At 36.4% G+C, this 16,228-nt stretch overlaps 1 protein-coding gene across 2 annotated transcripts in view; it reads right to left on the bottom strand.

The window, feature by feature from the left end:
* Nucleotides 1-472: 472 nt before the first annotated feature.
* KNG1 (kininogen 1) overlaps nucleotides 473-16,228 on the bottom strand; it is a 28,136-nt gene continuing 12,380 nt past the window's right edge. For both annotated transcript variants that reach the window (XM_019946028.2, XM_019946029.2), the window contains 6 exons: nucleotides 11,296-11,380; nucleotides 10,262-10,434; nucleotides 4,794-4,901; nucleotides 4,589-4,675; nucleotides 3,128-3,205; nucleotides 473-1,176 (listed from right to left, as the gene is read on the bottom strand). In XM_019946028.2, coding sequence (XP_019801587.1) covers nucleotides 1,009-1,176; nucleotides 3,128-3,205; nucleotides 4,589-4,675; nucleotides 4,794-4,901; nucleotides 10,262-10,434; nucleotides 11,296-11,380 — 699 coding nt within the window. In that variant the 3' untranslated portion in view covers nucleotides 473-1,008. The remainder of the gene's footprint in view (nucleotides 1,177-3,127; nucleotides 3,206-4,588; nucleotides 4,676-4,793; nucleotides 4,902-10,261; nucleotides 10,435-11,295; nucleotides 11,381-16,228) is intronic.

Here is a 16,228-nt window from a genome sequence, read left to right as displayed (position 1 = left end):
AAATAAAAATTCAATATTAAAAAAAATAATAAGTATTTCTCTTTTTCTCAGGACTGACTATGGTAAATAGCCAATGCCTGTGCTTGACTCCATTCTAGTTTACCATGAGCAGGACTCAGAACAGTACCAGCCAAATGAGATATTTCATAAAGGTTTTGGAGCGAAATAATAATCATCTCAGAATCAGAAATTATCTTGATGTGTTTTTTTGTAATGACAACATTGATGATAAAGCCTCGTGATAATATGGTGTAAAGGTGTTCAAGGACTGAGTTTGAATGCCAGCTCTGTCACATATTAACTTTGTGACCCTGGGCAGGGCTCCGTGAGCTAGTTTCCTCATTGTAAAAGAAAGGTGATCACGGGGACCTCAGGGTGGTTGTGAGGACTAAGTTACACACGAAAAGGAGCATTCAATAAATGTGTTTTGCTACAGAAAATTTTAAATCTCTTATTTTTTATTCTACTGGTTTTCTATTTTTTCCTTTACCTGGATCAGAAAGATAATTTTACATTTTCCTTCAACTTTTTTGAAACTTAATATTTTCTGATAATGAGAAGTTGGTAGACATCATATTAACAAAAGATTTTTTTCCTTTTTTGGTAATTACCTGGATCATGACAAATAATAATAAAACAAGACGAATTTCTCTCAGCTTTGGGCTGGGAATCAGGAGGAGGAGGAAGGGAAGGGAGAAAGAGAGTCCTTAGACTGGTGGTAGAAACATAACCCACTAACCCTTGATTGGGCACCCGTGACGAGGTCTCTGTGGTGGGGAAGCCCCACCAAAGGGATCCTTTCTCGGTGAGCAAGAATGCTTCGGGGCTGGGCTGTGAGCTCCCAGGGCAGAGCCCTACTGCCCGCTCTCTGATCAGCTCGACTTTGCTGCAGGTTGGTTGTGACTGAAAGGAGACCACTGTGAATTAACTAGGAGGGAGAACATCAAGTTGGAACTTTATTTCACCCAGCCACAGAGGGATAAAACGGCATTCTTCTCTATTTAAATTCTATCCCATCTTCTTGTTCTTCCACGCAGGGCTGCTGACAGAGGTTGTCGGGGCAATTGTGCCAGGTGTGGAGATTCTGCCCACCGGTCCATTGACCTCACTCTCAGATGCTGGCTCTGCCCCTGTCTCTTGAGGTCGGCCCTTGTACTCGCAAGACTTTACGTGCCTCTGTAAGTATAGTAAAACTCCATTAATCTGATGTTATCATGCAAGAAGAGAAAAGTGAAGCCACCAGCTGACAAGATGAGACTTTTTCCTGACATCATAGGTTCTTTATTTGCAAATACAGATAATATTTGAAAGGAAATAAAAACTCAGAGGCTCAAATGCATCCAGTAAATTGAAGGAGCAGTGACACATGCATCCACAAGTGAGTGTAGCTGTATGAAGCCCTACCTGTTTCCCTAGGCAAAAGCACAGCAAGGGTTATAAAATATATGCCTCCTTCACATTATCAGGCAACTAAAGATAATCATATTATTCTCTTTTGCAAAGTCCGTACACTTCAATGTTGTAGCAAAAAAAAATAATGCAATTATAAAGTGAGGCTAGAGAGGAGTTTCTCATAAAATTCCTGTAAGTATAGTAAACAAAATTTATATCACATCGCGTGATATTCCCTTATCAATCATTTAAAAAAGATTTCCTTAAGCAGGCCTGCCTTTGTATTACTTCTTCTGCTTTCCATCCTTATCATTAAACTCAGAGCTACTAAACACTAAGGATTACTCAATCTAGCCCTGGCAACATATAAACAAACAGAAAACTCCTATTTGAAAGCCCTGTTGCAAAGCACAGTTAATGAGTAAACAGAAATTACTGACTTATAAGAAACACTGTCACCCAGAAAGAGAATTATCAGAATAGCTTTGTCAAGTGGGAGTAACTGTTTAATATAACTAGCCCATTTTGGAAACAAAAAGTCAATTAATTTACTTTCTCTCTCCTGCCTGTGGCCAGTCTGTCTTTCTCTCTTGTCCCTCTTTGACCTCTGGAGGTTTTTATTATTGTTTTTTCCCCATTAAGAAGTTCAGCATTCAGTCTCTTGACTTCCCTTATTTTCACATGTGTTCAGGGCCCAGATGTCACAGTTTATTCAAAATGTCAAGAATCTTTGTATGAAAATTGATGACGTACGTTTTAAGGTACACATTCGTTATCAGAAAAGCAAACTGCAGTAGGCCACGAGTCACATTAGTTTGTCCATTTTCTGTGCTAGTTGAGAAAACTTGTGAGGAAGACTCAGAAAGGAGTTTGAATTCTGCGCACAGCTTTATGTCGTCCGTAGAGATTGACGGTGTCCCCATTAGGAGTCTCACCATTTCTCTCTAGGCTGCTCTGAACGTTCATGGTCTTAGTTGTATTATATCAGGATATTTGGACCATGGGGAGAGGGGATGATGAGATGTTAAGGAAATACCCGTGGCTGCATAAATTAATAAAGAGCATCAGAGAGACTGAAATCATGAAATTCTTTCATTTCTACAGTTGGATTCACTCCATTAACTGGCTTCCAGGGGCGTCCAGGACATTTGGGGGAAGTTGTTTCTGGAAAATCTGGAATCAGTTTAAATGCAAGGCTATTTGGCTCTATCTGGATGTCAGGGATCAAATCATCATCACTCTCTGTGGGAGGTGGTAGTGTATTAGGCATCACAGTTGCAACGAGATCTGAGTCCTGTAAGTTAGGAAAGGTATTGGCTACACTTGGCTGGGCTAGGGAAGGGAAGGGTGTTGGCCCTTCTATCTTCTTTTGTACCTGTGAAGAAGAGATAGTACTATCTTCATAAAAATTTGCCAAATACTCTGTTCTCCAACCATCGTGCTTTCCATTGTTTTTTCCTCTATTTTTATGTTTTCCGTGGCCATGACCATGCTTATGTCCATGGGCTAGGCCATGTCCCCCTTGATGTCCATGACCCCTTTGGTGCCCATGGCCAAGATCATGACCCTTTTGGTGTCCATGGCCTTGGTCATGCTCATGTTTATGGCCATGGCCAAGGCCATGTTTTATTTGCTTTCCATGGCCCCAGCCATGCCTATGAGTGGGTCCTTGTTCTTTTCCTGAATCCCGCTCTTCATCTTGTACAGGTGCCAGGAAAGTGTGGGGTGGACTTACGATTGTTCCTTCTTTAGTTTTCTCCACTGGTACTGATCGGAAAGGTGAAAAACCTGCAGGCCTTTTCATCAGTGTGGTCTAAACAGGAGATATTAAGATGAATGCATTACTGTGAAAACCACACTATCAAAGAAGAAAGAAGGGACAGGGACCTGGCAATGTTATCTCAGTTTACAGTGGGTCATGTCTTTGCCAGATTTTAAGTACTATATTATAAAAATAATCCAAAAAGGATGAAAATGAATAATATTTTTCCTTTTTTGATTGATTTTATAATTTGTAGATATTGATTCTTTTTCTTAATAATACTCTAAACTAGAGAATTTTTTATTTATCTGGAAAAACTGGATGGTTAACTATATAATCTCTAGGGTACTTTCTAAGGCTATGATTCTCTAAAGCCATGGCATATTACTTATTAGTTGATGCTATTTCTATTAGCACAATTACTGCTTTTATCCAAAAAGGCCCTATCTGGCTTTAAGAATGGAATACATAGGCAGCATATACCACAATCACTCTGTTGAACTGAAACACATTAGAATATATATGTTCATAAGCTTGAAACACAGCCTTTGTATAATGTTTGTATTAGAGTATATACATACCTACACATGGCGAAAACCTAAATGAGGACAAAGGGAGCGGAGGCAACTTGCATTGAAGATATGGATTTGTGGATTGTTTCTACCTACACTTTCACTACCTATGAGGACGTGGCAGTCGGAGGCACTGTTTGGTGATGCAAAGAGCATGGTCTTTGAAGTCAAACAAGCCAGACCCTACTAGTTACCAGCATTTTGGTGAACAGAGTGGGCTCTGATTTGACCTAGATTTGAATCCGAGCACCACTAGCTTCACTTTCCTCATGTGTAAAATAGGCATGATAAAAGCACCTGCCTCACAGAGTTGTCAGGAGGAACGTATGTGTCAGGTCCTCAGTACAGTGCCTGGGAGGGAGGAAGCACTTGAGAAAGTTATCATTCACTTTAGGACTTTAGCATCTTCGTAATTTTTCGTGTCTCAACATTGACAGTGGGGAAAGTATTACTTACCTCCCAGGGTTCTTTTAAGAATTAAAAAAATGATGCAAACTAATGCTTCTCAAACTTGAATATGGGTATGACTCCCTTGGGGACTGTGTTAAAATGCAGCTTTTGATTCAGGAAATGTGGAGTGGAGTATGAGACCTGTGTTTCTCCCAAGCTCCCTGGATGTGCTTCACTAAGAGAGCCTGTGGACCCCTGGGGCACTGACAGTGTCTGAGAAGTGATTAAGAGGACTGCTGCTCTCCTTTCTAGTCATAAAAAAAAAAGAGATCAGCACAGAAATGTGAGAGCTCTCCGCATTTTAAAAAGATAGTCCCCCAATTCACTTAAATAGTGGTTCATTTTCAACCCCAAAATATGATTTTTCAGAATGAGCATAACTAACCCAAACCAACTGTAATTAGAATCATACCTGTCCAAGTGATTGACAGTTGACAGTAGGGTAAATTTTTTTCTCCCAAGGTACCACGTAAACATCAGCTTTACAGTTTAGAATTGGCTATCCACGAAAACAGAAGCCAAAAGAGAGAACAGTGTTATTCATGAGATACATAAACAAGCATAAAACGTCATATAGGTTTCCAGGGAATAAGTAAGATGGTTGCGTTACTACTCACACTATGTTTATTGATCTCACAACTTTTCGTCAACTCTTCATTACTTTCCTTAGAACATGTGGTTTCCCTGGCCGTGAACACAATAGAATATTTTTTTCCAGCTACCACCTGGAAAATGAATTAGTACAACATAGGAGCTTAATTAATACTGTGTAATAAATCATACATTTTACCATAAGGGCTTTTAGGGGAGAATATTGAAATTTTAATTATACATTGACCAAGTGAGAGCTACACTCAAAAAGCACAAATATTTGACAACAAAACTTTGTTTGTACGCATGTTAAAACACTTGGCTATTGGTTGGGCTCGTTTCTTTTTCTAAATGGGAAAAGAAAACCAGGCTATAATTTTTATTTTTATATTTTTCTCAGTTTTATTGTTTAGCAGCTGCAAAATTCACTAGTAATTCTAAGCCTCAAGTCATAATATATAGACTCTAGGAAGAGTAGGAAGTAAAACTTAAACATTTCCTTTAAACACAATCTTATTGTCCTGCCAAATCTTGAATCAGAGAAATACTGAGTTAGTACCACTATAGAAATTATGTGGATTAAATTATGTGAATAGGAAAATGATTTGGATTTCTAGCTTGCTTCTCTGAGTTTTTTAACATTAAGAAATTATTTTAAGCTCTAGCACTCTAGCAATATTTTTAATCATTACACAATGCTGTCTTCTGTTAACAATTTGTGGCCCAATTTTTTCCTTTTTTTTTTTTGGTCTAGAAGAGGCACACTTTATTTACTTAAAAAGTAAAAATCATTGTGTGTGTGTTTTTTTTTTTTAATACACTGACTTCAACAAAATCCCGAGCACAGTTTTTTTTTTAAAGCCTTACAGCCTTTATATACTTGAAAAACACACTTTATAAAATGTTTTAAAATTATATATATAAATTTAAAAGTTAGGGACTTCCCTGGTGGTGCAGTGGTTAAGAATCTGCCTGCCAGGGCAGGGGACATGGGTTCGATCCCTGATCTGGGAAGATTCCCACATGCCGTGGAGCAACTAAGCCCATGTGACACAACTACTGAAGCCCACGTGCCTACAGCCTGTGCTCTTCAACAAGAGAAGCCACCGCAATGAGAAGCCCACGCACTGCAACAAAGACCCAACACAACCCAAAAAAAAAAAAAAAAAAGTTAGTTGATGTGGCTCAATTTTCAGGCTAAGTTATTCAGTATTTCATTCGAGGATTTAAATGTGTGTGTGTGTGTGTGTCTGTGTGTGTCTGTGTGTGTGTATGTGATGGACTGAATGTATCCCTCCCAAATGCATATATTGAAGGCCTAACCTCTAAGGTGATGGTTTTAGGAGGGGGAGCCTTTGGTAGGCAGCTAGGTTTAGATAAAGTCATGATGGTGGGCCCCCATGATGGGATTAGTGACCTTATAAGAGAGAGACTAGACCCCATTCTCTCTCTGAAATGTGAGGACACAGTGAGAAGGCAGCCATCTGCAAGCCAAGAAGACAGTCCTTACCAGGGAAACAAACTGGCTGGTTTTTGGACTTTCCAGCCTCCGGAACTGTAAGAAATAAACTGCTGTTGTTTGTCACCTAGTCTATGGTATTTTGTTATGGCCGCCTAAGCAGACTAACACTGTGTGTGTGTGTGTGTGTGTGTGTGTGTTTAATATTAAGTAGCTATCAAAAAGAATATATCACACATATATGTTGACCTGGAGGGTTGACTGTTATTGAAAAAATAAAGTTATAGGGTGATAGTATAATCCCATTTTTGTAAAAGCAAATCATAACAGTCTTTCCGCTCTCTATGTTTTCTAAAAGCATGGAGAAATTATGGTGGGAGGAGGATGAGGAGAGCGAAGAGTCACAGGAAGAACTAAACTCCTCTACATTTTCTGGCATCATTTTGCTAGGTAAGCACAGCTAAATTTTTAGGACAAATTTGGTAATTAACTTTTAAAACTCCAGATATGTATAAGTTGGGCAGGAAGGTTTGAAAAGCGTTTTAGAGTCTATACTTCGGTGATCATGAATTTTGTTGCTTATTTCAGAGTATACTTTAATCCAGTTTGTTTGACATTACAGTTGATCAATGTGATGCCGCCTAAGAAAGCTGACAGTATATGACACAAACTGCAGCTGTTGGCTCAACACTATTCCAGGTCCAGAGGGCAGGAATAAAGTAGACCTAATAACGTCTTCTGTTCGAGGGCCTCAAGATCGCATCCACATTGCCATTCTTATCAGGTGCCATTCTTATCAGAAGTCTTCCCTGTTTAAGCCCATCCTGCCCAAGTTTTGCTTTTAAGGTAGAGAACACTATGTAGCAATATAAGTTCCAAATGCATTAAAACATTTAAATTAAAGAAATAAGCTGGAAAGATATAAAAAACATTCATCAGTTCTCAGGATGATGAAGGCTTTTTGTAGGTGAAAAGCAGAGAAAGGAACCAGGAGGAAGGGAAAAATGTCTAAATTTGACTAGACAAAAATGAAAACTGATTCTCAAAAGTCACCATAAGTAAAGTAAAAAGGGTAAACTGGGAAGAATATGATGTAGGGTCAATATGACCAATATTTAGTGTTGGTCATAGAAAGCCCAACACTAAAAAACTGGACAAAGGACATGACCAGATCTTTTGGAGAAGTTAAAATGGTCATTAATCCTGAAAAAAGTTTACCTTCATTAATAACCAAGGATACGTACGTAAAAAAACAATGCAACATCATTTTTAACCTTGCGTGTTGGCAAAGATGAGAAACAGCGATGACACCTGGTGTCGGCCAGGTGTGGGAAACATGCAGCTTCAATCACTGATGGTAGGAATATAATTCAGATCAAGACCATCAACCAGTGTCTTACACCCAGGTGGTGTGAATGTAAATTGGCATAATTGCAAATCACTTGGTGATTTGTCAATTTGCATCGTAAGTCTTAGACATCCACATATTCCTTGACATTTCTAGGACTTTGTCAAAGGAAAAATTCTAATGTGCACACACAGATCCTTGAAGTGTGTTCATCTGTGCAGAGGCAGGGAGGGACATTGACAGCAGCGGGGACAGAGGCAGTAGGGACACAGCAAAATGAACGGTATATAACAGAAATCGCAACCATTCACATGTGCAAACGAAGGATTTAAGAAATGTTTGGTATCTGAAATATGAAACCAACCTGGAACGGACATGCACCCAAATAGGACTAAACATGCGAAGCCAAGGCAAGACTAAAATTGTAAAACAAATCTAGCAATTTGGCAAATTGGTCATTTGGAGATTGGCTACTGCAAATTCATTATGGTAAGTTGATTTCCAATAATAATAAATTGGCTGCTCCCACTAAGGCTGCCTTGAGTAACCAAATTGCTCTCTTTACATGCAAAAATCAGTAAAGAGTCACCTCTTAAAAGTAAATTTGAAATTCTCACAATATTCCAGATTAATTTAGCAAATGAAGGGATGTCATTCCCTTTCAATTCGTAGCATAATCTATTGTGGTTCCCCTTGCACCCTTAGCGTAAACAAACACACACCCATTCTAGTGTGTCGACTCATTTACAGAAAGAACTGTGACTACCAAGACTAGTAGTTCACGCTTGAGAATGAATGGTTCTCTCCTGACAGTAACTCTCTGACATGCAATATATGGTGGAGTACAAGATTGTTCCTGCATCCTTAGGAATAAAGGAATTTCACAGAAAAGCAGAAATATAGAGTGAGAAGAAAAGCTGACACAGACAGGAGTAGTAGGCATTGGTAGCTCCTTCAAGTAAGCCTAATGTGGGTCACATGTCAGTGAAATCAGTGAAAGGAGTTAGCGACTAGGACAGGAATAAGTGCCTGAGTAGGAGAGAGATCAAGTGTCAGTTTTATTTTAATACAGTTTGTTTAGGTCCTTTTTTTCCCCCCAGTTATAAAACTACTACAGGAAACAAGAAAGATGAAAATAAACAGCCCATTGTGCCATTACCTAAAAGCTACCACTATGAATAATCTGAGGTATTTGTTTCTTTTCAGTATTGTTTCCTGTACTGTTTTATTTTTGGTTTTTATTTATTTATTTTCTTTAGGCTGCACAGTGTGGCATGCAGGACCTTAGTTCCCTGACCAGGGATTGAACCCGTGCCATCTGCAGTGGAAGTGCGGAGTCTTAACCACTGGACCACCAGGGAAGTCCTTAAACTTTTTAAAATAACACAACTGAGTACAGAATGTTTATTCAATTTTATGGCCTCTTTTTTTTTTTTTTTACTGAAGTATAGCTGATTTACAATGTTGTGTTAATTTCTGCTGTACAGCAAAATGATTCAGTTATACATATATATACGTTCTTTCTCATATTCTTTTCCATTATGCTTTATCACAGGATATTGTATATAGTTCCCCATGTATGGCCTGTTTTTTCGCTGCATATTATAACACAAGCATTTTCCACATCAAGAACTCCTCACAAAGATGATTTAAAATTGCTGGTTAATATTCCATTGTACAAATATACCAGACATTATCTGATCATGTCTATATTGCTGATCATTTTTATGGCTTACTTTTTTTGCTTTTGTAGTTAGAGCTGCAATGAATATCATTGTATTTAAAGACTCCTTCTATTTTAGATTTCTAGAAATTCAATTACTTAGCCAGAATTATAAACTTATTTTTAGTGAGATTTTCTTTGTATTGATAGATTATAAAAACCATCTTGGTTTGCTATAGGAGTTTGGTTCTACTTTGATTACTTTTTTTAGCTTGTATTTAGGGAAGCCCGTTTTGAGGTTCCATAAAAAGAATTGTCCATGAATACATCGGTCATAGGCTATTGGAGTTAGAAGGGATTTGGGCTCTTCTAATCCAGCCACTCATTTTACAGATGCTGTGTGAGTCTGAATGACTGCCCAGGATCACCTGGGATGCAAGTGGTGGATGCTGTGGCAGAGCTGAGTCTCCTGACCTCCAGACCAGGATACTCCTTATCCTCTATTGACAAGCATGGACAAGAGAGATGAATCCCCAGAGGCTACATTTGTAGGAGAGAATGACACCCCAGGCAGGGAACAAATGACATGAAGACGAATGTGTGAAGAGAGCCTGGGGGACAATTGGCTGATGTGGCTGAGCGCAAGGCATGAAGTGATGTTAGAATGAGAGATGAGTCTAGAAAGGCAGAGGATAAGTCTCGCTTTTCCTAGCCCTGAATTTTATTAATTATATATATAATCATTGCTAATATTTATATAGCACTTTAGATTTTGAAAAGTGATTGACATACATTATCTTTTTTAACCCTCACTGTAGTCCTTTACGGATAAAAGAGACAATATTTTAAATGACTTGTCCAAGATCACACACCAAGCATGCAGCGAGGTTGGGACCTGAAATTCAAGTCTACCAAATCCCATTCACCAGATATACTGTTTCCCAATCCAGAGCCAAGATCAGTGGCAAAATTAGTAAGCAATTTGCAATAGATAATCACTATTTTTGTAGCATAATTTACAGACCTGCACTGTTGCTTTTTCCACAGTGTCAATCTTGAAATAGAAGGTTCCATTATTCTCTACATTAAGCTTTGCGATGGAATGTTCCAGAGGCTCCTCCAGCTCTGGGCTGTTGACAGGTATAGATATGGGACAGCCAGCGCAAATCCTGGTGGGTGGTTGTACAAAATCCTCCCCTGAAAGAGGCAGGTTTTATATCAGCGTGTGCACTGAAGGAGCCGTCTAGCCTAGTATTGTACCTTTCCCACATGTGATCCAGCATCCATTTATAGAGGGCCACGTGGCAGCCCAAGGCCCAGCAGTGAGTGGGTGGAGGTTGCCTGTCAGACCTCCAACTTACTGTCTCTCCTCTCTTCCTCTCCTAAGAGCCAAGTGTGTGTAGGGAAACTTTCAATCAGAAGGTGTTAGTTAGTGACAATCAATAGGCCGCACTTTTCTTAAGTTTTTGCATTTTTAATGGAAACTGTGAAAAGCAATGCTTAACGTAAAGGAATGATCTTCTAGTGGGAAAATTCTGGTGAGCAGGCAACTTCCATAATGCTTTATATTGTACAACATATACAACTATCTTCCAAATATGAGAAAAGCCAACTCTTGGTGTAAGAAATACTGACTTGACCTTAAACTTGCACTATCGCCCTTTCCCCACATTATAACATGTGAGGGAAAAAAATCTTTAATTGAAAGGATTTTATTCTGAGTAGTTAAAAATGAGATACAGCTTCCCCAATTCACAATATCCGATGCAGGGACAGCTTGTATATAAGAAAGACCAGCTGACATATCTGAAGGCTAGCTTTGCCCAGAAAACATAAATTTTCCCTTCTGTCACCATATTCCCTTCTGCCACTTGCCAAGCAATCTCAGCTTCACCTGCTGCAGCACAGCAGGGCAGAGATGGGGCACAGTGTTCCTAGTAAGGTCTGTGGGTCATGTAGATTTTGTGGCATATCATGGGAACCAAAGCACAATATCTATGGAAAGATTCAGCCAGTTGTCTGGGACTAACATGAGCACCAATATGTATCATCCTGTACCTGGATAAAGGTCACATTTCTGCGAGAAGGAAGCAATTCTTAGCTGGATATCCACGTATGCTTTATCTGTACATTCACCGATATTCTGGTTTTTAAAAAGCATATAAGAACATAAATTAAAAACGTTTTTTAAGAATCTTTAAACGACTAGTAAAATTAAAAATAGGATGTTGACTTTGCAAATCATCACGTGGAAAAAAACAAAACATAGTCTATTTTCAAAAGATAGAATAATAAACAATGAAAAAGTAGTACCAACACCAACAGCAAATACATACACACAAACACACAGAAACATGAAAAAAGATGACAAGAATATCTAATGTAGAAATAATAGCCATACAAGTGAATGGGTAACATTTTCTTTTAGCAAGACAAGGACTTTCAGATTAGGTTAAAACCAAAATCAATGTACTACATCTTCAAGAATAATAGCATGTAATAAAAAAGATAAAGAAAGATTAAATATAATGGATGAGCAAAGCCACAAGAAGCAAATATGAACAAAAAAAGGAGCTAGAGCATTATTAATACTGGACAAAGTAAAATTCAAGGTAACAACTCATAAAGGTAAAAGAAAGATAATTTTAGTTTTATCTAAAAGCATGGAATCAAAATGCATAAAGCAGAAAACATATAGAAATAGAAATGGATAAAAATAATTGTGCTGGGAAACTCCAATATATAACTATTATACAACAGGCAAAATGTATAAAAAATAAATAAGGTCATAGAAGACTTGAATAACATAATAAAGATTTGTTGAAATGGTATTCTCATATGATACACACGATTTAAAATGATACTCTCATAAGTATGATGCAAATAATATTTCTAATTGCTTTTATACTAGGTTACAAGAAAGTCTCAATAAATTTTGCAAATTGAAAACAATACAGGCATGTTCTTTGACCTCAGCACCACAATGAAACAAAAAAGTTCGTAAAAATTAATAACATAAGTTTAAACAAATAAACAACCAAAAAGTACTTGGAAAAATAAACACACTTTCCTAACTAAAATCTTCATTGATAAGGAAAATAATAAAAAACAAACTGAGAAAAACGAGAATTCCACATGTTGCCAGGGCAGCACTCAGAGTTAACTCCCGGCTTTATACACTTCCACAATTTAAAGAGAGGCAAAAACTATCAAAACACCCCCAACCTCAGTGTTTATCTCAAGAAGTTAGAACAAGAAGAACAATAAACAGCCTTAAGGAAAACAAGAAGGAGGAAACAATAAAAATAAAAGCAAAGCTGGTGAATTAGAAAACAGAAAGCACTAGCATTAATAAATAAATCCAAATAATCATTCATGGGGTAAGGAAAAATAATCAAATGCATAAAAAAGGAAACCTAACAAAGTATACAGAGAAATGTAAAAATATAAGAAAATATTATGAACAAGTGTATGCTAATTTAAATCTCAAAGAAAGACACTTTTCTGGAAAATATAAATAACCAACACTGACTTAAGAACAAGAAGAAAACTTGAATGGACCAATGACTAAAGAAGAAATGGAGAATGCTATTACTACTCTCAATTTACATCCCATTTTTCACCTCTAAACAGCATAGATGTTTTATAGATGAATAATTTTAAAAATTAAAGAAATATATACTGTATTTCCATGTTATATAAACCACTTCTGAATACAGAAAAACTACCCAATCATTCTATAAAAGTATATTCTGGATACCAAAACCTTAAAAAATAGAATGCACACACAAACACATACCCAGAAAACTGTTACACCACTTTCACTTATAAATGTATACGTAGACTGCTTAACTAAACTAGAAATAGAATCCAAATGCATATTTAAAGAAAAATTAACACTAAACAAGTAGAGTTTAGTTTAGGAATCTAAAGATTACTATTAGGAAAGCTGTCAAAACAGCATAGATTAAATTAGAAAAATATGATATTTCAATACATATTCTAAAGCATTTGCTAAATTCAACACCAATTCCTTATTTAAAAACAAAACAAAACTCTTTAAAGAGGAGGAATGTAAGGATGTTTCCTTAACATGAGGAAGAATATCTACCGGGATCCCACAGCAATATTATACGTAATGACAAAATTCTAGAGGCTTTCTCAATAAAATCAGGAATAAAACATGAATTTGTGTGATCACCACTATTTCAAAAAATATCTCTGAAAATTTGGATCAATTCATTGAGACATGAAACAAAAAAATAAACATTGGAAAATAGAAGATAGTATTATTTGCATAAGGTATTATTATAGATCTAGAACAATCAAAAAAAATCAATGAAAAGACATTAGAGTTAATCAGAGAGTTCAATAAAGTTTCTGGATATAAGGTAAGCTAATCAAAATGTATACATTTGTAGGGCTTCCCTGGTGGCGCAGTGGTTGAGAGTCCGCCTGCTGATGCAGGGGACACGGGTTCGTGCCCCGGTCCGGGAAGATCCCACATGCCGTGGAGTGGCTTAGCCCGTGAGCCATGGCCGCTGGGCCTGTGCATCCAGAGCCTGTGCTCTGCGATGGGAGAGGCCACAACAGTGAGAGGCCCGCGTACCGCAAAAAAAAAAAAAAAAAAAAAAAAAAAGTATACATTTGTATATAACAATAACTTGTTTAAAAGAGAATGAAAGGAAAAGGAAAAAAAAAAGGATTTAATTCCTAATAACAATAACCAAAAACAACAAAACAAAACCTAGTAATAACTTTAGTGAGCATTGTTCTGAATATATTTAAGAAAATCACACAACTTTAGAAATATAAAATAAAACTTGACTACATAGAGATGTATACCAAGTTCTTGATTAAAAAGACTAAATATAGTACATATGCCAATTCCTCAAATTAATTTAGAAATGTAATGCAATTCCAATCTATGTGACAGTGTAAGTTTTTCTTCCAAACCTCTTCTAAGATTGGTTTTAAAAATACAAACACTAGAATAATAAAACATGTATTCAAGCTTACTATGAAGCTATGGCTGTTAAAATACGGTAGTGTTGGTACAAAAACAGAGAACAGATTTTTTGTAAGAAATTATTACGGGATAAAGTTTGTTGCAAATTTTGTTGAAGGAAAGACTGTTAAGGTATCTGGTTATTCTCTTGAAAATATCAAGTTAGATACCTCACAAGATACATCAAAATTAATTCCATATAGTTTCAAAAGCTATATTTGAAAATACTGACCATAGACAAACTAGAAAAAAAAAAAAACATATAGTGACTGCTGAGCAAGTTGTAGAAAGATTCAAAAGGAAAATATTGATAGATTTATTCACCTATAAACAAAAACTATTTGTAAGTCAGAAATACCATAATGAAAACTAAAAAGTAAATAAATGAGAAAATATGACAAAACACTGATACTTTTAATATATAAATACTATTTCTAAGTCATTAAGATTTATCCCAAAAAGAAATGGGCAAAGGATGTAGAAGACAATTCATAAATTCAACCCATAAATTTCTAATGAATGTATGAAAATATAATGCTTAAATAAATGCATATTAACTATGCTATTGATTGAGAAAATAAAAACTAAAAATGTTTTTGTCTATGAATTTAGCTGAGTTAAAAAAATACTGAATTCTATCAAGGGTAAACATTGCTGATGGAATGTAAATTGGTGCATTTAGCAGTTAACCTATATATATATCAAGAGTTTTAAGAGCTTTCATACAATTTTACACTATGTGTAAAGCCAGGACTTTATTCTGAGAAAAACAACGTCAAACAGAAATAGCTGTATTCTAAAAGATGTTTGGTGAGTTATTAATTATAATAAAAATGGAAACAACCCATTTTCTTGGTGGGTTTTGAACAAATGACCAAAAGTAGGAAAGTAATTTAAAAAATAATCTATGGTATCTTCACTAGGATATTAAAAGTTATTTTAAATGTTTATCAAGAGTTCTAATGACATAGAAGAATTCTTAGGTGAAAAAAGTGTAGCATGTAAAATAATTACAACTACAAAAAGGCAAAAAAGAAAATCACTCAAAATTGCCCGTATTCCCCACCAAAAAAGACAGGAGGGAAATACATTCAGATAACTTTGGGTGTTTGGGTATGTGGTGCAACATTATTTTTTTTTCTTTGTTTCTGCATTGTCTTGAAGCTTTCTATAAATGTATATTTCCAATAAAGGAACACACATATAAGAAATGTACTCCAATAAAGATGTTAAAAAAAAAGTCATGTTTTTTAAAGGTACAGGGAATACCACACTTATAGTACCTTAATTTTGGATGGGGAGAAGGATGCTGGAGATAGCTCAGAAGTTCTCAGTATTATTAGCACATTTGGTTTACCTGAGAAATTTTTAGATCATCTGACTCCAGGGACTCACCCCAGACCAATTAAATCAGAATGTCTGGTATGGTACTGGCACAAAAACAGAAATATAGATCAATGGAACAGGATAGAAAGCCCAGAGATAAACCCACGCACATATGGTCACCTTATCTTTAATAAAGGAGGCAAGAATATACAATGGAGAAAAGACAGCCTCTTCAATAAGTGGTGCTGGGAAAACTGGCCAGCTACATGTAAAAGAATGAAATTAGAACACTCCCTAACACCATACACAAAAATAAACTCAAAATGGATTAAAGACCTAAATGTAAGGCCAAACACTATCAAACTCTTAGAGGAAAACATAGGCAGAACACTCTATGACATACATCACAGCAAGATCCTTTTTGACCCACCTCCTAGAGAAATGGAAATAAAAACAAAAATAAACAAATGGGACCTAATGAAACTTAAAAGCTTTTGCACAGCAAAGGAAACCATAAACAAGCAAAAAGACAACCCTCAGAATGGGAGAAAATATTTGCAAGTGAAGCAACTGACAAAGGATTAATCTCTAAAATTTACAAGCAGCTCATGCAGCTCAATATCAAAAAAAAACAAACAACCCAATCCAAAAACGGGC

The sequence above is a fragment of the Tursiops truncatus genome, chromosome 4, assembly GCF_011762595.2.
Source record: "Tursiops truncatus isolate mTurTru1 chromosome 4, mTurTru1.mat.Y, whole genome shotgun sequence".
Classification (NCBI taxonomy): domain Eukaryota; kingdom Metazoa; phylum Chordata; class Mammalia; order Artiodactyla; family Delphinidae; genus Tursiops; species Tursiops truncatus.
The sequence above is the reverse complement of the archived record's forward strand: the minus strand, read 5'-3'. Positions and strand labels throughout refer to the sequence as shown.